Here is a 20693-nt window from a genome sequence, read left to right on the forward strand (position 1 = left end):
GCAAATTTGCAATGGAACTCACAGTAGTAACAAGCAAAATAACGATGCAACAAGGGAATTTTTTTTATTAGAATAAATAAATGGCTGAAACCCAAAAATGTAATATAGCTTGTGAGGGATTAATACTGGGTTTCATCTGATCTCTCTCTACATATATCAATTAAGTACGTAGCTAGATTGGTATATATACATCCACACATCAAGAGAGTCAAGCCATCATCCGGTGAAACTCATGGAAGTCGAGCACTCCGTTGCCATCAAGATCAAACACTCGAATCATGGCCACACACTCATCGTAAGTTTTGGAATCTCCCAGCCTGTTGAACATCTGTTGCAGTCCTTTTGGGGTGATGCACCCGCAACCCTTTTCCACTTCGAACATCTGGAAAGCCCTCTTAAGATCATCATCCACCTCGCTGCCTTGCTCCATCAATCGAACAAAGTCTTGAAATTCTAGTAAGCTGTCACCATCGACATCGAAATCGCCAATCACTTTTTGCGCCTCCTCATGCGACATGGACTCCCCGATAGACTGGAAGTAAACTCTAAGCTCCTCACCCGATATCCTCCCATCTCCATCACTGTCGAAGTAACCAAAAACTTGTCGGAGCTCATCTTCTTTTGAGCTCTTCTTTGGTCCAAGGACTAGAGATGGAGAAGGGCATGGGCTCGAGGATGAGGATTTGGATTTGGATCCAACGCGAGGGAGGCTAAGTTTAGTAGTTTTGCTGGAGAACCACTTGGAGGACTTGGAAGCAGTGGCCGTGACAGCAGCAGTGGCCATAGTAGGAGAGCTGGTTTGGACAAGAAACTGAAGGTTATGGCACACAGTTATATAGGAGAAAGTTGATAAGGCTTCAGACTGGGAATTTGCGACAAGTTGAGAAGAGAATAAGAGGGCAAAATTGCTTTATGGGCAGGAGAAAGCTGGCAAATAGGTGAAGGTTCAACGCAGCTTCTTGGGGTTCATGAGTGATTTTTGTACCAACTACAGCTATGATTTAGCCCCCACGAAAGTGGATGGAAATTCTCCCCCATTCCCTCTGCTTTGGGGTCATGTAATTTTTTTGGGAACAATACTGAGCTACTTTTTATTTTTTTTTCCCTCAAATTTTCTATGTTGAAAATACTTGTTTGGACATGCGGAGGAAAAACAGCTAAAATGAAAATTTGGGATTTATCATATGATATTTCTTCTATTTGGAAGAAAATCTAGAAGAATCAAACAAAAGTCTACAATTCTAAAACCCAGTGGCAGTGTGAGTGTGGCTATTGAAAGGTATCAAAGCTTTTTTCCCTTTCGGAGAACTTTCCCAACAATCAAATGACACATAAGATAAAAGACATCAATAATTCATCTATGATTCAAAAGCTAGGAGGTCATTGTGGACCACAAGGCAACAAAGACATATCTTCTTGTAGAATTCCTCTCTTGCTGGGATGGTTCATGCCTCCCATCTCAAGGAAAATGATACTTTGAAAATGGCATTGATTAAGCAATAGAAAACAATGTTTTTGGAATTCAAACCTTTTTTGGGCCCAATGCTGCTGAGGTCTTCGCGTTCAAATTTCAACATAAATGATAGATAATGATGTGTGTAATCGAAGTTTTCAATTTTTTTAACGTGTCAAATTAAGATTAGTTGTGGAGAGGAATTTACCATTGAGTTACATGCTTTTAAATCATACAAAGTCATTAGATTTGAATTTTTGGAAGTTTCATCCAAAACTCGAGTATGGTAATTGGCATTTTCAAAGGGCAATTGATGGAGGCTAGCTTTCATATTCAATGTTTTAAAAATTAAAATAAAAAAAATTATCAATTCACAGTTCAATAACTAAATGAATGATTCAACAATCAATAACGTCATAAATATATAATTTATATATATATAAATTAAAAACAATTAATATTTATTTTTTTATCTTTGATATTATCTAATTAAATCATGTATAAATATAAATAAAATAAAATATTTAAATGTAATATATTGAAAATGAAAAAAAAATTTTAATCATTTTCAAAAATATTATGTTATTTTTATTTAATTTTATAATTTTTTTTATGAAAAAATATATTTTCTTTCCCTCTTTGATGCTTGGCATTAAAAAGTGTGTAGCTGAGTGGTGCCCATGCCATATCCTTAACTTGAGGTTCACAAATCAAATCCTTGTACGGGTAAGTCCTGTTGAGATATTAGGATATTAGCTGTATAAATCCTTATAACAGATATGATTATATAGTTGTATAGTTTGATTATAGGATATTGAGTCATGTATATCCTCTATATATACTCTGTACGTGAACAAATGAAAATATGAATGAAAAACCATCATTCATCATTTTGAAGTTGGTATCAGAGCTAGCCTTAGAAACCTCTTTTGAGACAAAATTTCTTGCAAAGTTCCCATTCAAATATACCCACAAACATACCCATTCAAAACTTCGATTTGCCCCAGTTGAATCGCATTCCCAAGCCCCTACATCTCAAAATCGTCGGATTACTCTACCTGCACCACGCCAAAGATCGACGCCATTCCCTGCTTCGATGTCGGTCATCACTGATCTACAAATTTTTCAAAGAAGAACAAGCGCCAAGGAAAAGTGTGTGTCATTTTTATATTTTAATTTGCTTACCCAAAAAAAATGAGTGAAAAAAATACTATTATTTTTCAATCTGAAGGTACTTTTGATCCAAGAATTATTTTGGCTAAATTAAACTATGACTTTTGGTCACAATTCGTGGAGATGTATATTGCCAAACGGGAAAAACTTTCCTGCATTCGAGGTAAGACAAAGCCACCAAAAGAGTCAGAACATGGATATGAAAAATGGTATGCTGAGAATCAAAAGGTGAAGAGATGGTTGTTAATGTCCATGAGTCCAAAAATTATGAAACGTTACTTAAGCTTACCCACTACTTAAGAAATTTGGAGTGCATTCTCAAAGGCCTTCTATGATGGAAGCGATGAATTACAAGTTTTCACTTTGAATCAAAAAGCCTTCACTGCCAAACAAAGCGGCATGTCTCTTTCTGAATATTATGGATAGATAACTGAGATTTTTTGCGAATTGGATCATTGGGATAAGGTAGTCATGAAAGACCTTGATGACATTGCAGCATACCGAAAATCCATTGAACAACAACGGGTGAACATCTTTCTTGCTGGATTGGATGGTGACTTTGAGCAAGTTCGAGGAAAGATTCTACACAAAGATCTTGTTCCCAGTTTGGAGAAATGCTATGCACTGATTTGATGAGAGGCAGTGTGCCATGCTAGTATGAAAGCAGAATCTGACAATCTTGACATCTCAGCTATGGTAGTCCAACTGCAATCAACCCAGAATTGATAGGACCAATCCAATACCAACCATCCTAAGATAGCCCCTAATATTGATAAGTCAACCTTCAAATGCACTCACTGCAATAAGATTGCTCATACCAATTGCTTTGAACTTGTGGGATATCCAGACTGATGGGATCATAATAGTGATCAATGGAATAATGATTCTAAGAAAACCTCAACTGTAGTTGTTGCCAAAATAAAAACAGAGGATAATGTTGCTGAAAAAGCCTCTGCATTAGTAGCCGCTACAGATTATGGTGGTAAGGTTTTAAGTGCTTCTACACCTGTTATTAATAGTACATGGATAATTGATTTTGGTACTACAGATCATATGAATTTTGATTTTAGACAAATCGCACCCCTTAGACCTTCCTCACAAAAAAATTATTTCCATAGCCAATGGTAACACAACCTCAGTCATTGAGGAATGATCCTTAACTCTTACTGATACTCTGAATTTGGATTCTGTTATAGTTGTTTCATCTTTAGATTACAATCTTTTGTCAGTTTCTCAAATCACTGCAACTTATCTTGTATTGTCATTTTTTTGCCTGAATTTTGTGTTTTTAAGGACATCCAAACAAAACAGACGATTGGTTGTGGTATTAAGCGGGAAAAACTCTATTACTTGGACTTGTAGTTAAAGGATTCCAATAAGTTGCGACAAGCCTTGATGGTAGATGGGTCTGAAAGGGAGAAGAAAAAGTCTAAAATTTGGTTGTGACATCGATATCTGGGACATGCTTCCTTTGGTTATTTAAAAAAAAAAATTCCTAATTTGTTTGCAATGAGTGATGTTTCTGGTTTCCATTGTGATATTTGTGAATTGGCTAAAAGCCATCATGCTTCGTTTCCATTAATTTTGAATAAAAGTTCGTTTCCTTTTATGGTTATACATTCTAATGTTTGGGGGCCATCCAAAGTCCCAAATTTGAGTGGATCACATTGGTTTGTTACATTTATTGATGATTGTATCAGAATAACTTGGTTATGCTTGATGAAGACCAAAGATGAAGTGAACTTGTTGTTTCAAAATTTTCATAAAATGATTGGAACTTAGTACAATGCAAAGGTTCGGGTTCTGTGTAGCGATAATGATGGAGAATATCAGAGTTTTGATTTTTAGAAGTATTTGGAAGGACATGACATCATTCATCAGACTACTTGTTCCAATACACCTTGGCAAAATGGAGTTGTTGAACGAAAAAATCAGCACTTGTTAGAGGTTGTTCATGCTTCCTTGATAGCAGAAAAAATGTCGATATCTTATTATGGAGAAACAATCACATCTACCGCATACTTGATCAATCGGGTACCTTTTAGCTTAATTGACTTCCAAACACCTCTCCAAGTTCTTACTAATTCCGTAGTTGCCCCAACTGTCTCAAATCTACCTCCTCGTGTTTTTGGTTGCATGACATTTGTGCATCTACACAAACACCAATGCACCAAGTTAACTTCACGTGCATTGCAATGTGTGTTTGTTGGATATGCATTACACCAAAAAGAATATCAATGTTACTATCCTCCAACTTGATGAATGTTTATTACAATGGATGTGGTGTTTCATGAAGATTCAATGTATTTTTCATTTGAGTCTAAACTTTAGGAAGAGTACCATAAGGAAATTCATGCTCTCGATTATGATTATCATATCTCTGAGGATGATGAATTTAGACAATCTGAACTAGTGAACCAGAAAGCGGGTGAATTGGATATGAGTGGTACAACTTTGGAACCGAGTAGTAATAACAACCCAAAAGTTGAAAAAGTGATAGAAGAGGGAAGAGACAGTATAATTGAACCATCACCACTATCTGAACAATTTGGGTCCAAAGATGCCTTCACTGAAATACCAAACCAATCGTCGTCTGCTGAGGGTGTTCTTGATTTGGAACCTGATCCATTCATGAAATGGTTACCACACAGTCATAATAGAGGTATTCCTAAACCCATATATGAACCTGAATTGTTTACCAAAGTCAAATATCCCATGAGCAACTATGTGTCTAACCATTGTTTGTTTGAATCAAATAAGTCATTTGTAAATCAATTATCTACTGTAATTATTCCTAATAGTGTGCAGGAAGCCTTAGCTGATCCAAGGTGGAAAGCAACCATGAATGAAGAGATAAAATAATTGTAGAAGAATGAAACATGGGAACTCGTAGAATGTCCACCAGAAAAGAAGCCAATTTGGTGTCGTTGGATTTATACTGTGAAGTTCAAGGCAAATTGTAGTATTGAACGATTTAAAGCAAGACTGGTAGCAAAATGATACACTCAAACTTATGGAATTGACAACATAGAGATATTTGTACTTATAGCTAAGATCAACATAGTTCGAGTATTACTGTCTTTAGCTACAAACCTAGATTGACCATTACAACAGTTCAATGTAAAACATGCATTTTTGCATGGCGAGTTATCTAAATAAGTATATATGGATCTTTCACCAAGATGTATGGTGTCAGAAAAGCAATGTCAGAAGGTGTGCAAATTGAATGTCATTGTATGGGTTGAAGCAATCCCTGAGAGCATGGTTTGGAAGGTTGAGAAAGTCAATGAGAGCTTTTGGTTATCGTCAAAGTAATTTAGATCACACTTTGTTCCTGAAAAAGCAACATGGTAAGATTACGACACTCATCGTATATGTGGACAACATGGTAGTTACAGGAAATGATCCTGAAGAAAGAAAAGCTCTGTAGAATTATCTATCTAGAGAATTTGAAATGAAAGATTTAGGTCCTCTGAAATACTTTCTCGGGATCGAAGTTTCTTGATCAAGTGAAGAAATTTTTCCGTCTCAAAGAAAGCATGTCTTAGATCTTTTACAGGAGACTGGAATGTCGGGATATCAACATGTTGATACACCAATAGAAGAAAGTCTGAAATTGTGTGTTGAGTCTAATCAAGTATCAATCGATAAGGGAAGATAGCAGAGATTTGTGGGAAGATTAATGTACTTAGCTCATACAAGACCAGATCTTGCTTATGCATTGAGTGTAGTGAGTCAATACATGCATAATCTTAGAGAGCAACATATGAATTCAATCATGCGTATTTTGAGGTATTTGAAGAATGCTTCTAGGAAGGGAATTTTGTTTGCTAAAAATGTTGATCATCAGAGTATAAAAGTATATACTGATGCTAATTGGGCCGATGCAGTGGATGATAGACGATCTACATCTGGTTACTTTACCTTTGTAGGTGGTAATCTGGTGACATGGAAAAGTAAGAAGCAGAATGTCGCCACTCGTTCAAGTGCAGAAGCGGAGTTTAGGGGTATGGTTCTAGGACTTTGTGAGGCATTATGGCTAAGACTCCTCTTACGGGATTTAGGTTACCTATCTAGGCAACCAATCCGATTGTTTTGTGACAATAAAGCCGCATGTGACATTGCTCATAATCCAGTACAACATGATCGTATAAAGCATGTCGAGGTAAATATATTCTTCATTATGGAGAAGTTGGATGATAAGATTGTGGAATCGGCTAAGATTCGATCAAAAGATCAATTGGCCGATATTCTCATAAAAACTGCAGTCTCAAGTTGAGTGTTCTCAAAAATTTTAAACAAGTTGAGCATGTGTGACATCTATACACCAACTTGAGGGAAGGTGTTGAGATATTAGGATATTAGTTGTACAAATCCTTGTAATCATTCTTTCTCATTCTTAGGTGATTATAGTGCTTGATTATCGGTGGTTAACATAATTAATAGATATGATTGTATAGTCGTATAGCTTGATTATAGGATATTGAGTCATGTATACCCTTTATATATACTCTGTACGTGAACGAATGAAAGTATGAATGAAAAACCACCATTCATCAATTATGAATGAAAAACCACCATTCATCAATTTGAAGTAGCCCAACATCAGCTTGCAAGTAAGCCCAACATGTGGTAATATGAGCTTCTTTGGCTAGTATTTTTGCCAAAAAAAAAAAAAAAAACCAATAAATAGGTAGTGGCAATGTTCTATTCTTCGAGAATGGTCCGATTTGTTTGATTCACCGGTTCACCGATTTGACTGTTGGTTAGGTGGTTTATAACTACTTTGATAGTTAAATAGTTCAATAAAGGGAACTAAATTGGAAAGGCTACCTCGAATCAATTCAATGGACCAATCCAATTCAATTTTCAAAACATTGCTTATATTCATTGATTTGACCGTAGAAGTGTTTGATAAATTATTTATTTATTTAACATATGGAATATATAAACTATAAAAGAAAAAAAAAAGTATTTTTTCTCATTTTTTTAATTATTTCAATGAATTTTATCTTTTTAATTGTTAAAGTATTTTTAAAAATTGAAATTTGAGTTTGAGGGTTCTTATTTATCTAATAATATATTTTATGATTATGAGATATTTAACTATTAACCTTTTAAATTTAAAATAATTATTTTATTTATTAGGAGACTCAATTCTAATTTCTCAACTTTTAATTTGATAATGTGTGGAAACTTGTTGAGACATAATTTACCTATAAAGTTCTACGTGGGTTAAAAATTATAACTAGACCTTATTTTGCATTTGATGTAGGTTTGGACAAATTGATAAGGCTAATCCACCCAAAACGGTCAATCTTGCTTTATACCTACTAGTTACAATGTTCATTTTATTATAGAGTTTTTTGTAATAGTATTTGTTTTTTCCACTTAATATTAAATAGAATTTAAAATTTAAAAATGCTTAAATTTATTTTAATTAAATATTAATAATAAATAAATAAATAAAATATTATTTTTTATTTAAAAAATGTTAAATATTTTAACTTTTTTTTATTCGGTAAAAATTTTATAATAAATCATATAAAAAAAAAACTGAAATCAAAATACTTTGTACGAAAAACTAAAAAAAGCAAACACCCTATTTATTCGTCTTAAAAAATGGTAATTGCGGTACATGAGAGAGCCGAGAGCCCGTCCTAAGATGTTGATGCGGTTTGGAAATCAAAGATTAGGAGCGGCCGCAACTGTAAATCGGATGACCCGATGAAGGTAGGCGGATCCAACTCAACACGTATCAATGCACAGGTACTTCTCCATCTTCACTCCTCCACTTCCCTCACGCCTCCATCTCCGTCGGCCAATCCACCTTTCACGGACCCTTCTCTGGAAGCTCCGGGACGAATCCCATCCAGCCCCACCCGAATTAGTCTCCCGCATCTGCCGTCTCGTGCTTCTCCGCCGTTGCAATGCCATCTCCAAATTTAATTTCGTCTTCTCTGACGATATCGTCGACGCTGTTCTCCGGAACCTCAGACTAAACCCTAGTGCTTCTCTAGGGTTTTTCCAATTTGTTTCTAAGCAGCAAAATTTTAGACCCAACGTTAAGTCTTATTGTAAGCTTGTTCATATATTGTCCAGAGGTCGAATGTATGATGAGACCAGAGCGTACTTGAACCAGCTCGTTGATCTTTGTAAGTTCAAGGATCGTGGCAATGTGATTTGGGATGAATTAGTTGGGGTTTATCGAGAATTTGCATTTTCGCCCACTGTTTTTGATATGATTCTGAAGGTGTATGTGGAAAAGGGTTTGACAAAGAATGCATTGTACGTGTTTGATAATATGGGCAAGTGTGGCCGAATACCAAGCTTGCGGTCTTGCAATAGTTTGTTGAACAATTTGGTTAAAAATGGGGAGACCCACACGGCACATTATGTTTATCAGCAAATGATCAGGGTTGGAATAGTTCCGGACGTTTTTATGGTTTCAATAATGGTGAATGCATTTTGCAAGGACGGGAAAGTGGATGAAGCAGCGGGATTTGTGAAAAAAATGGAGAATTTGGGTGTTGAACCAAATATAGTGACCTACCATAGTTTGATTAATGGCTATGTTAGTCTGGGGGATGTGGAAGCCGCAAAAGGAGTGCTGAAATTCGTGAGTGAAAAGGGGGTTTCAAGAAATGTGGTTACATATACCCTGTTGATCAAGGGTTATTGCAAACAATGTAAAATGGACGAGGCAGAGAAGGTGCTTAGAGGAATGCAGGAGGAGGCAGCTTTGGTTCCAGATGAGCGTGCTTATGGTGTCTTGATAGATGGTTATTGTCGAACTGGAAAAATAGATGATGCTGTTAGGCTTTTGGATGAGATGTTGAGATTGGGCCTGAAAACAAACTTATTTATTTGTAATTCATTGATTAATGGATATTGCAAACGTGGTGAAATTCATGAAGCAGAGGGAGTGATAACCCGTATGGTGGATTGGAACTTGAAGCCAGACTCTTATAGCTACAATACTCTACTGGATGGGTACTGCAGAGAAGGCCATACATCTGAAGCTTTCAACCTTTGTGACAAGATGCTTCAGGAAGGGATTGAACCAACCGTCTTAACTTATAATACTCTTCTTAAAGGCTTGTGCCGTGTGGGTGCCTTTGATGATGCTTTGCAAATTTGGCATTTGATGATGAAAAGGGGTGTGGCTCCTGATGAGGTTGGCTATAGTACTCTGCTTGATGGGTTATTCAAGATGGAAAATTTTGAAGGAGCTTCAACATTGTGGAAAGATATTCTAGCAAGAGGATTTACGAAAAGTAGGATTACTTTCAATACAATGATCAGCGGATTATGTAAGATGGGGAAAATGGTTGAAGCGGAGGAAATTTTTGACAAGATGAAGGATCTGGGATGTTCCCCTGATGGAATAACATACAGAACCCTAATTGATGGGTATTGTAAAGCCAGCAATGTTGGACAAGCTTTTAAAGTTAAGGGTGCCATGGAAAGGGAATCAATTTCACCTTCCATTGAGATGTACAATTCTCTTATTAGTGGACTTTTTAAGTCTAGGAGATTAGTTGAAGTGACAGATCTTCTCACTGAGATGGGCATAAGGGGATTGACCCCAAATATTGTTACTTATGGAGCCCTTATTGATGGTTGGTGCAAAGAAGGGATGCTGGATAAAGCTTTTAGTTCATATTTTGAGATGACTGAGAATGGGCTATCTGCCAATATAATTATATGCAGCACAATGGTCAGTGGCCTATATAGGCTTGGTAGGATTGATGAAGCAAATTTGCTGATGCAGAAGATGGTGGATCATGGTTTTTTTCCTGATCATGAATGTTTCCTCAAGTCTGACATTAGATATGCAGCCATTCAGAAAGTTGCAGATTCTCTTGATGAAAGTTGTAAAACTTTTCTTTTACCCAACAATATTGTGTACAATATTGCTATTGCGGGCCTTTGCAAGACTGGGAAGGTTGATGATGCAAGAAGATTTTTCTCTATGTTATCACTGAAAGGATTTGTTCCGGATAATTTTACGTACTGTACCCTGATTCATGGCTATTCTGCGGCTGGTAATGTTGATGAAGCTTTTTGCTTAAGGGACGAGATGCTGAGAAGGGGTCTTGTTCCAAACATAGTTACATACAATGCTCTTATAAATGGCTTGTGCAAATCAGAAAACCTGGATCGAGCACAGAGGCTTTTCCATAAACTTCACCAGAAGGGATTGTTTCCAAATGTTGTTACCTATAATACATTGATCGATGGATATTGCAAGATTGGTAATATGGATGCAGCCTTCAAACTGAAAGATAAAATGATAGAAGAAGGGATTTCTCCTTCTGTTGTTACATACTCTGCCTTGATCAATGGTCTTTGTAAGCATGGAGATATAGAAAGATCTATGAAGCTTTTGAATCAAATGATCAAGGCAGGTGTGGACTCTAAGCTTATAGAATACTGTACTTTGGTTCAAGGTTACATTAGAAGTGGAGAGATGCAAAAGATACACAAACTTTATGAAATGATGCATATCAGATGTCTTTCCACCACTGCTGTTTCTCATAAACAGGTGGATTTAAGACCTCAAACTACAATGAAATGAGCAAGTCTGAAGCTGTATGTTGATTTGTGCTTTAGTGAGTTAAGGGACTTTTGAGAACATAATTCAGTTGTCAGAATGATTTGGAGTCCAGCCATGGCCTTGCCTTCTTGAATGGGCTTCTTCATGCATATTCAGAGGTTTGGGCTGTACATTGAGGAGGACTAAATAGATTCAGTGAAACCTCCTGGAGAGTGTCAGGTAATTTGCACTGCAAATACTAATATAGTTGCTCCTATTTTATGATATTTATTAAGGTTGGTTTTTTGTTGTGCAGTATGTGGCTAGTTGGTATCCTCCCAAAATCATAATGAAGGTTCCAATGGAACATTTTCAGCTCGAACAGAATATGAATTGCTTCTTACTTCCAAAATTTAAACATTCATGGAAATTTGTGGGAGTGGTTGCTTTGGACTGTCCAATTCGTATATTTGGTCCTAAAGGGACCATAATGGATAAGTGAAGTTGCTGCTGGATTTTGGGTCCCAGCATTTCTTCATTTTCAGATTTTGGGTAGCACAAAGGTACTCCCTGACTTCCTCTTTTGACATTATGTGCAGGCTGTGATATAGAAAATTTTGTTCGAAGTTGATATTAGTGCTTCTAGTTGCAGGTTAAAATTACCACATGTGCTAGATGTTGCTTAAATGTATGAAACGCTTAGGGAATGTACTGAACTGGAATAATTATGGGAGCTGCTTGTCATTCCAGAACTTTTCAATTTGATGGTGGCTTGGTGGCTTGAGCAACATTTCTTTTTAGGACTGTTCATCGTAATAAACTAATGTAAGTAGGCTTTGTGGTTTTATTTTTTCTCTTTAGTCTAAGCTTAAATTTTAGTCAGATTGGAATTCCAGTTATTCATATTGGCTTAAAATCATGCTCCCATTCATATAAACTGTTAAAGACTTTAGTTTATGTTTGCTTGGTATGTATTGCACCACCTAACAGCTAAATTTGTGAGTGATTGATATTCAATATGATGTCACAGCTTTAGTTTTGGGAAGTCGTAAGTTTGGACCTTGTTGCTTGTTTGTTTCTCCATTCATTGAATCCTTGTTTAAACAAGAGGAGCCACACATGAAGCTGGATGTTAAAGATTTAGCCTAAGTTGGCATGATATACATTGTTGACCCATTAGCAAATTACTTGAGCTTTTGGTTTAAATTGTTATCTTAACAGAGACTTAGGATTCTTTTATTTCTAGAAGTTGTGGTTTCTCCATGATATTTTATATATTTTGGAACTTTTTAAGCTTTTGCCATGGGGCAGATAAAACCATGGACAAATTATCGCCTTCTGCATCTCACCGCAAATAGAGACATGTCATTAAGACACATCAAGTGCAAAATTTTGGGATATATTTCTGTATAATCATAGATTTCAAGTACATTAAGTATAGTAACCTAATTAGATACAGACAAAGCTTATGAACTTTACAGGTTCAACTTGATTAATGAGAGTTGGCATGTGAAAGATTCAAAGGTAAGGCTGGAATAAAGCTTATGATTGTTTTCTGTAAACTTTCTAGAGACTTTAGTCAGTATGGAAGATATTAACCGTTGGTTCAATTACTGTCTTAATAAGAAGCTGAACAGGCAGCACCAGTTCAAGATGGTACATGAGCAGCTGAAAGGGCATATCTCTCTGAAAGGACCTCACTGTTTCCAAAGAAGCTTGTGCTGGAATGTCGATTGGAATATTATATGCACTTCTGTACATGGGGTTGTGTTGCTAATGTTCCATTATTTTGTCCATCCATGTTCCATTCTTGTCACGTATTCTTCCATGCTTCAATAAGCTTTGTTGCCATGTATCATTTGCCAGTTCAATTTATTTAGCATGCTGGAAGTTGGAACTCAGGCTTCTTGCACATGGATCCACTCAACAGATCATGTCGTCTGCTGTCAAGAATGTTGCTGCATTGTCATTCACATGGTAACCATCTTATACAACTGTTTTTAATATTGGAAATAAGATGAAGCAGGCTTCTATGTAGACATTAGACTGGTAGAAACTAGAAAATTCAAAATGGTTGTTCTAATGGGAAACCGATAGATGCTATGGAACAGGATTATAACTTCTGAAACAAAATGTAACTGGAATGCTATTCTCTACAAGTTGTCTTTGAGTGCTTTGTTTACTGCATTAAAGCTTGAAGCTTATTATGATACTGCCCTTTACATTCTCTTATCCGTTCACTTGTGCGTTACCGATATACGTCCCTAGTTTTAGCTGATCCCCCATTAGCTATACTTTTAATTGTGTATTTAAGATTTAGAGGAAAATTGGAGAAGTTGATAAAGTGAAGTTTCATGCAAATCCAAAAAGGTTTCTATTGATCCCGTGAATGTCTACTTATTGAAATATTTCCTCGAAATGATGTGACATCAGCATTGTTCTCTCCATCAGTAAGGGATAACAACGGCTTTGTTTAAGCAATACATCTTATTTGCCTAGCATCTTCCTTGGGGTTTCGTTCAGTATTTAATATTGCAGACTGGTTCAGAGTTGATGTCATTGACCAAAAAAATAGAATATGATATGGAGCAAGAAGATGTTCATATACCTAGAAGAATACCATTCATTGCCTCATTCACATAGCCTACTCCATGCCTCATTCGCATATTATCAAAGACATATATGATATAACTCTTTTCTTCCCACGCCTCTCTTATCTTTGTCAAAGATTCCTTCTATTGTTTTATTTGTTGATCTACTTTTAGAGCTAGAAAGATGTAATTGGATGGATAGGAGGATGAAGGTCTTACTTGGTTTCACTTTTGACAAGTCAAAAGCTATATTTTTGTTTGGCCAATAAATTTTTTCATATTTAATAAAAATTTTATAATGTTAATATTATCCTTTAAAAATTGTGACTTTCGCATTAGCTCCGGTTTTCATCTATAACCACAAACATAAATATACCCCACACGAAGCAGAAATATTTGTGCTCTTTTTTGTTGCTTGTTTATGCCATGTGGATGAATTTGGAAGTCCATGAAGAAATTGGATGTACCTCTCACTTGAAATTTCAACAATGAAGCTATTGGCTATTGGTCTTATTTCACCCCAGTATGCATCATCAATCTGGGACCAGCCGTTTAGAAAAGATGTATGAAGAATTGAATGCCTTGGCCGATTTTGGACCCATTAATAGATTATTGATTGGGCCCCGGACCTTGGTATACTTTCTTGCTGTCAGTTTCAGATGGAAGTTGCTGACCCCACGAAAGAGATACAAGAACTTTTCTTGAGGGTGAAATTTAGCTTCTGAAAGGAACAAATAAAACAATACTTTACATCCTTTCACTTCCGTAAATCTCCCTCCACCCGCTTAACATCTGGTTCAGCACAAATTCAGCTAGGAGAAAAGGACACCGTCACATGCTGTGTAAAGATCCCCAGGCTCAAGTAATCTTGGAATGCTTTAACTCTCGTCGGGTTAATTGATTAAACCCAACTTTTTGAATGTGAGCAATTTAGAAATTTGTTTTTCTATTTTCGTTTTTCTAATCCATGTGAAATTGGGTCATATTATTATTTTTTTCAGAATAACAAAAAGTAGTTGATTTTTAATCAAATCAATCTTAATCAAGTTTCACTATTAAGTTGATTCCGTACGTGTAGAGATACTGTGTGGTGTATGTAGTATACGCAACTGACAAATGCGTCGAGACTGATATCAATCTAGTAAATGATGTGCCACCTGTCACAGTGAGCACCCAAGACCAAGACTTTGGGTAGAGCATATACATCAGCGAATTGAAATCCCATTAAGCTGGGAAGAAAGGACCTTTGTGGGGGCATCTTCTAGGGTCTGTTGGTTCTGGGTAACATGGATTGAGAGAAAGCAAACATTCTCATTGAAGGAGGGGCCAAATTGGACAGTGTCAGCCACTGTAACATTAAAAGAACAAAGGGAGTGGCACTTTAATATTCAAGATTCAGACCATCAAACACTAAAAGATTAGTATGTTTCCTTGTATGATATGAGATATAACATCTGTTCGTATTTAGATAAAACTTCTTATTTGATTACTGCATTAATACCGCATTGACATCATTTACTTTAAGAGATCAAGAATGAATTTATAGAAGGCACTTCTCTTTGATGCAAGTTCCATTTTCATAAGATACATCCAGCCTTTCTTTTACCAGCTTGACCCCATAGATGGACTTTTATGAGCCTCCAAAATGGGGAAGACCTATCACTACACCAGCCACAAGAGAAAAACCCATGATTATCTTTGTGGTCCTGTAATCACCATTAATGCATCCTCTTCTTTGGCCTAGTTAAACTATGATACTGACTAGGGGAACTGATGTTTGAGCCAATAGGATAAATAGTCATTCCTGTCGCTTCTCTCCAGTTGGTTCCTGAGAAAGTGACAAGTTTAAAAAAATTAAAAATGAAAGAACTTATTCTCAGCTTGCAAAATAACCCTGGAGTGTGTGAATTTATATAGCGTAGAAGTATGGTGGATGAGAGAAAAATGATGTAGTAAGCAAAGGACATCTCTCTCACAATAGAAGAAAAAAATGGAAAAAAGACAAGGAAGGTGTACTCCCCTGTCGGAAAGGACACCAGCTTAGAGATTGGGGCACCTCCAGAAATGATGGGCAGAAAGGTATTTCTCATCTGCCATGAATTCAACTTAGAGTATCAGACACCTCAACCTGGAAATGAGGAGCAACGGAGCTTTCATGCAAGCCAGTAAAAGACATGGGAAAAACATTCAACACATTTAGACATCTGGGTGTGGTTGTGGGACTTGGACCCAGGAAAAAGCCAACCATGAGCTTTGCACCAAGCATGCCATGCTCACCATCTCTCTCATGTATGCCCCTTTATAATTAATTGTATGCTTTCCGTTAAGGAAAATGGCGAGTTTTTCAAAATTGTTTTCCCAGAAAAATTCAATCACATATGGGCTGGTTTTGTACACCAAAAATCTAGTCTTCGGGGGGAAAAAAACATAAAAACAATGTCGAAACGGGAAAACTGAAAGGCCATTGTAAAAGGGGCAACAGCACTGCCAGCTTCTCATGGATGATGATGGCCGACAAAAGAAATGCTAGATGGTCTCATCAAGGTCTAAAAGTGGCCCTCCATGTTTAGTACAAATTATAAGAAAACGTGTCATTATCCATAGCCGTAAAAATCAAGCGATACAAGGATATTTCAATCTTCAATCTCAGGTACGAGTAACAACTTTGCTGTCATTCCTGCTTGTCCCAGAATTCTTTCCAAAAGGATTGGGATCAAGATTGCTAAAGGATTACTTAACTCATTATTTACTTGTCCAAACTAAACCCGACATTAACACTATATTTGATTTTTAGAAGGCTTTAAGAAAAATATAATAGAAATAAAATAAATAAATAATTAAATAATTATTTTTATTTACTACTTTCACTTACTTTAACTTTAAAAAATAAAAATTATTTACATTCAAATCGAAGTAATAATGCAAATAATTAGGTTACAATATTTTGTTTCTGTTCCACGCGCTTATCCATCATTTCCTCTCTTCCACCAAGAAAATTAGAAAACAAAAGTAAATGGCAGCCAAGCTCATGCTGTGAGCCCCACAGTTGAGCTCAATTTCCTAGTCCTCCTTCCAACAAAATACTATCATTACTTATATTTTAATTAATTACTAAAATATTATTAGTACTTTTTTTTAATAAAAAGTCAAATCCAAGAAGAAGCATTAATTATCCCTCATGAACAATGCCCAGTGACTTAATTAGCCTGTCCTAATCAAAATTTGGACGTCCCACTTAAAGGCCACATTGAATACGGATAAATATCTTATTATTATTATTATTATTATTATTATTATTATTATTACTATTACTATTACTATTACTATTACTATTACTACGGTGTCCCTTAATGATTAATCCGTATGAAACTTGGATTGCTCACTTGCGAGTAAAAGAAAAATAAAAGAAAAAACAATCATAATTTGGAGATGCCAAGAACAAAACATAAAATTGTTTGTTTTATTTTTATTAAAAATAACGTGACGTAAAATTGTTCATATAAATGATTCAGAATAATAATTTGCACAAAGTTTGTCCAGATGATTGAGAAATATTATTAAATTTATAATTATTTTTAAAATACTAATAAAAAATTATCTTTTGGAGACAATTTTAACATAATTATAATATATTAGAAATTATCCTTGAAGACATAAGAAATAATTTTATTATAAATCTAAAATTTTAAAGGTATTTTCTAGGAAATAATTTTAAATTTTAATATTTAAATCAAAATTATCAAAAGATAATTTCCTAATTAATTTACTAAAAATAATATTTTAACTATTATAATTTTTTTTTTAAAAAATATATACCCTGTTCCCTGGATTGTACATCGGAACTACCATATTAAGGTGGGAGGAGAATTTTGTTCCAAAGATACACCTGTCCTAAGATCTAATTGCATGATAAATTAAAATCATCTCTCACTCTCATGATGACAGTCGTGAATTGGAAGCAATCCAATAGACTGAAGACTGTGGGGGAAAAGGGGGATCCACACCCAAGACTTTCCCACACCCAAGACTTTTCCTTCCAATCTATGGTCGAAAACCGTACAAACACTCTCTAGCTATGATTCAAGTGCATGCCACGTGTACGTGATACCACCACATTTTCTCACACTAGCGATAGTTTAAATGGTTTGGACCAGGCTTCTTCCTCCCTCTTTCCTCGCCCTACCGACACTCCTTTGTCTTTTATCATAAGGAAAAAAAAAAAAAAAAAGGAAGACACCTGGCGTTTAGGAAAATCTTATCTTAGACCTATTAACTATTTGTGAAACCACGTTCTAATGGATTTAATAATGATGTATTTGATTCTTAATCATGCATAATTAAGTGGGAATGAGATTTAAACCAAGCTTATATTTATTAGATTGGGAGAAGAAAAGGAATGATCATGGAATCGCAGCTCTTGAATTGTACACAATCTTAGGTTGGTGAGGCCTTTTGCCGTTATTCTTTCGAATAAAAACGAATGAACTCATAAAATACACAGTTTGAATAGTCAAGAGACAGTTCAAAATAGTTGGCACTAACGTTTCGATGATTGAGAATCATTGGGGTGGGTGGTAGTGCTTGGCTGTTCCCATTTTAGCAGGTTCAAAAATATGCGACCAACGAAAATGGAAACCGGTTGATTGAAGGATTTGTTTGGATCTTCAGTTATCTTAATTAAATTTGGTTTAAGAAGCCAATTGTATGGATCGATGGACTGCGGATGGATTAGTTTCTAATATTGTCATTAATGTGGGTTGTCAAGAGTATTTCAATTGAAAATGGACACCCATCAATGACTTTATCCGATCTGCAAGTAAAAGAAGAAGCGGATCAGCTGGCAAAGAAGTGTCTTTCCAGCCATTGCCCAGGAAAGAATATGAGGATGATGACATGCATGTCTTAATTGTAGCCCGTACCCCATGTTTATGTTTTTGAAAAATATAAGAAAAAGGGGAAGATGGTCGGAAACTGAATTGGAATACCCACTGGAAAGCAAAAGAGTAGATTCTAAGTAGAACTGTAGAACTAATTCATGTTTATTATTTAGAAAGAGGGAAAAAAATAATCTCTGCTATTGCAATACCAGGTTATTAATACAATGGTAATACAATAGAGATTATTGGCATTGGAAAATCCATGTCGTTCTTGGATTTTCTCGTTATTGTTATTATTATAAACTGTAACTGTAGTCCTCTCTCTCTCTGTTGTTCCTGAAAGGAGGAGGAGGAGAAGAACAAAACTGAAAACTTTGATATATGTATTGATGCCGGCCTCTATCATGCATCTTCAGGGACAAAGCTCTCATGTACATCACCATCTTCAAGCTACGTCTCAACTGCAACACCGCTGGGCGGTGATCTTCTTCTTTGATTCTCGTCACCGATTACATGCCTCAGATAGAGTAGAGTTGACGGTAGTGAGCCTGAAATTTTCGGAGCTGCGGTGTTCCCTCAAGAATCCAGAGAAAATGGAGTCTGTAAGAGATCATAAGGAGCCCAGAGGGCGTCCAAGGGGCATGGACGGTTGGCGTCGAGTCGAGCCCATGGCTTACCTTTACCACTCCAATGTAGAAGACTCACCGGCCCCGGATGTAGATCACGGCAAAGGCCCCGGAAATTATCACCGCCAAGACCGTGTTGATTCCACCTGTGATCAACCGCTACTATGTTACCCGCAAATACCAGCAAAAAAGGTGGAAGAGAACCTAATTCGTATATCCTCATTCTCTTTTGGAGCTCCATCCAATCCTCAATCTTGCTAGTATAGTCTCCGGCTCTCCAGCGGTCAAGATCGATGACCATCACTCCGGTGTTAAAGTAACAGGCCTTGCGATTTGCAAATGTCAATGAGAGGGAAGGGTTGGACCAAAACGTGGGGGTGAAGTAGGTAGTGAAGTTGGCGTTGCAGTACTCCGGTGCGGCCAGGACTGAGCTATCTCCCAGCGGGGTGGCAGCGAGCTTGCCGATGTCGTCGACCAGGACGAGGTCAGAGTCAAGGTACACCACTCGTCGAACGCAGAAGGGGAGGATATTTGCCAAGTAGCTACGGGCGTAGTTGAGGGGGCAGTCGAGGGCGGAGCGAATTGAAGTGGAGATGAGCCCCGCCACGGCGGAGTCATCGAAGCTGTAGACTTGGAAGCGGAGGTAGGGGAAGGTGGTGGAGATGGTGGCGCGTAGGAGGGACGCGTTGGAGGAGGCGGAGGCCACGAAGTGGAAGACGACGTTTTGGGGACAAGAGGAGTGCTGGAGAACTGAGAGGATGGCGGCCACCGAGCCTCGGATGTATGCAGTGTCAAGGGTCATTGCTACATGGACGGCGAGGTCCGAACATATGTAGCCACCGTTGCTGTCCTCTTCAGAAGCATCATCATCGTCCTCATTATCCTCTTCAATGAGGGAAGGACAATCTGGAGAATTGTAGAACTGTGGTGCTTCTCTGAAGTGTTGAGAGAGGAGAGTGGTGGCATTGGCTGCAGTGAAAGAGAGGGAGAAGAGATAAATTACAAGGAAGAAGAAGAAAAGGGTGAGAAGCGGTGGTGTACGCATCGTGCTGTGTAGTGAGGATGAGCTTTGATTTGGAAATAGGGGAGGGTGGGTGTGTTTGAGTTTTATCATCATTTATGAGAGAGAACGAGAAAGAGAGAGAGAGATGTTCGGAAAGCTAGCTTTGCTCTAATTTGGTGTCATAGCCTTGTTCGAGTCTGGCGTTTGCTTTTGATCTAATAATAAAGCTTTCCACACGCTTTGCTTTTTTTTTTTTTTTTTTTAAAAAAATGTTTCACAAAAAGGCAGGCCTGCCTCTGAGCTACCAAGTCAAAAGTTTTCTCAAAGACAACTCGTTCGTTTTCACATTCACAACTGTGATCTCTACATTTCACTGTGGAAGCCCTAGTCTTTTTTACACCTCCCAAATCAGATTTTTTTAAAGAAAGTTG

General features: G+C 36.8%; 3 protein-coding genes across 15 annotated transcripts; 1 reads left to right on the forward strand and 2 right to left on the reverse strand.

Annotated features, from left to right (window-relative positions):
- Positions 1-45: 45 nt before the first annotated feature.
- Positions 46-1060, reverse strand: LOC117906326 (probable calcium-binding protein CML41). Its single transcript, XM_034819314.1, has one exon. The coding sequence runs from the start codon at positions 782-784 to the stop codon at positions 209-211; it is 576 nt and encodes a 191-aa protein (XP_034675205.1). The 5' UTR covers positions 785-1060; the 3' UTR covers positions 46-208.
- Positions 1061-8279: 7219 nt separating this feature from the next.
- On the forward strand, positions 8280-13335 carry LOC117907209 (putative pentatricopeptide repeat-containing protein At1g19290). Of its 13 annotated transcripts, none has more exons than XM_034820663.1 (5): positions 8280-11405; positions 11482-11728; positions 11818-11990; positions 12647-12689; positions 12792-13335. In XM_034820663.1, the coding sequence occupies exon 1, from the start codon at positions 8388-8390 to the stop codon at positions 11205-11207; it is 2820 nt and encodes a 939-aa protein (XP_034676554.1). In that variant the 5' UTR covers positions 8280-8387; the 3' UTR covers positions 11208-11405; positions 11482-11728; positions 11818-11990; positions 12647-12689; positions 12792-13335. The 13 variants fall into 13 exon arrangements, with proteins under 13 accessions (XP_034676554.1, XP_034676553.1, XP_034676556.1 ...); XM_034820662.1 differs by having other exon boundaries at positions 12795-13335; XM_034820665.1 differs by having other exon boundaries at positions 12803-13335.
- A 5436-nt stretch (positions 13336-18771) lies between these two features.
- On the reverse strand, positions 18772-20449 carry LOC117905369 (probable galacturonosyltransferase-like 1). The gene has a single exon (XM_034818285.1). It carries the CDS (start codon positions 20374-20376, stop codon positions 19210-19212), a length of 1167 nt encoding a protein of 388 aa, XP_034674176.1. The 5' UTR covers positions 20377-20449; the 3' UTR covers positions 18772-19209.
- Positions 20450-20693: the final 244 nt, after the last annotated feature.

This window comes from Vitis riparia, chromosome 18 (genome assembly GCF_004353265.1).
Source record: "Vitis riparia cultivar Riparia Gloire de Montpellier isolate 1030 chromosome 18, EGFV_Vit.rip_1.0, whole genome shotgun sequence".
In the NCBI taxonomy this organism is placed as follows: domain Eukaryota; kingdom Viridiplantae; phylum Streptophyta; class Magnoliopsida; order Vitales; family Vitaceae; genus Vitis; species Vitis riparia.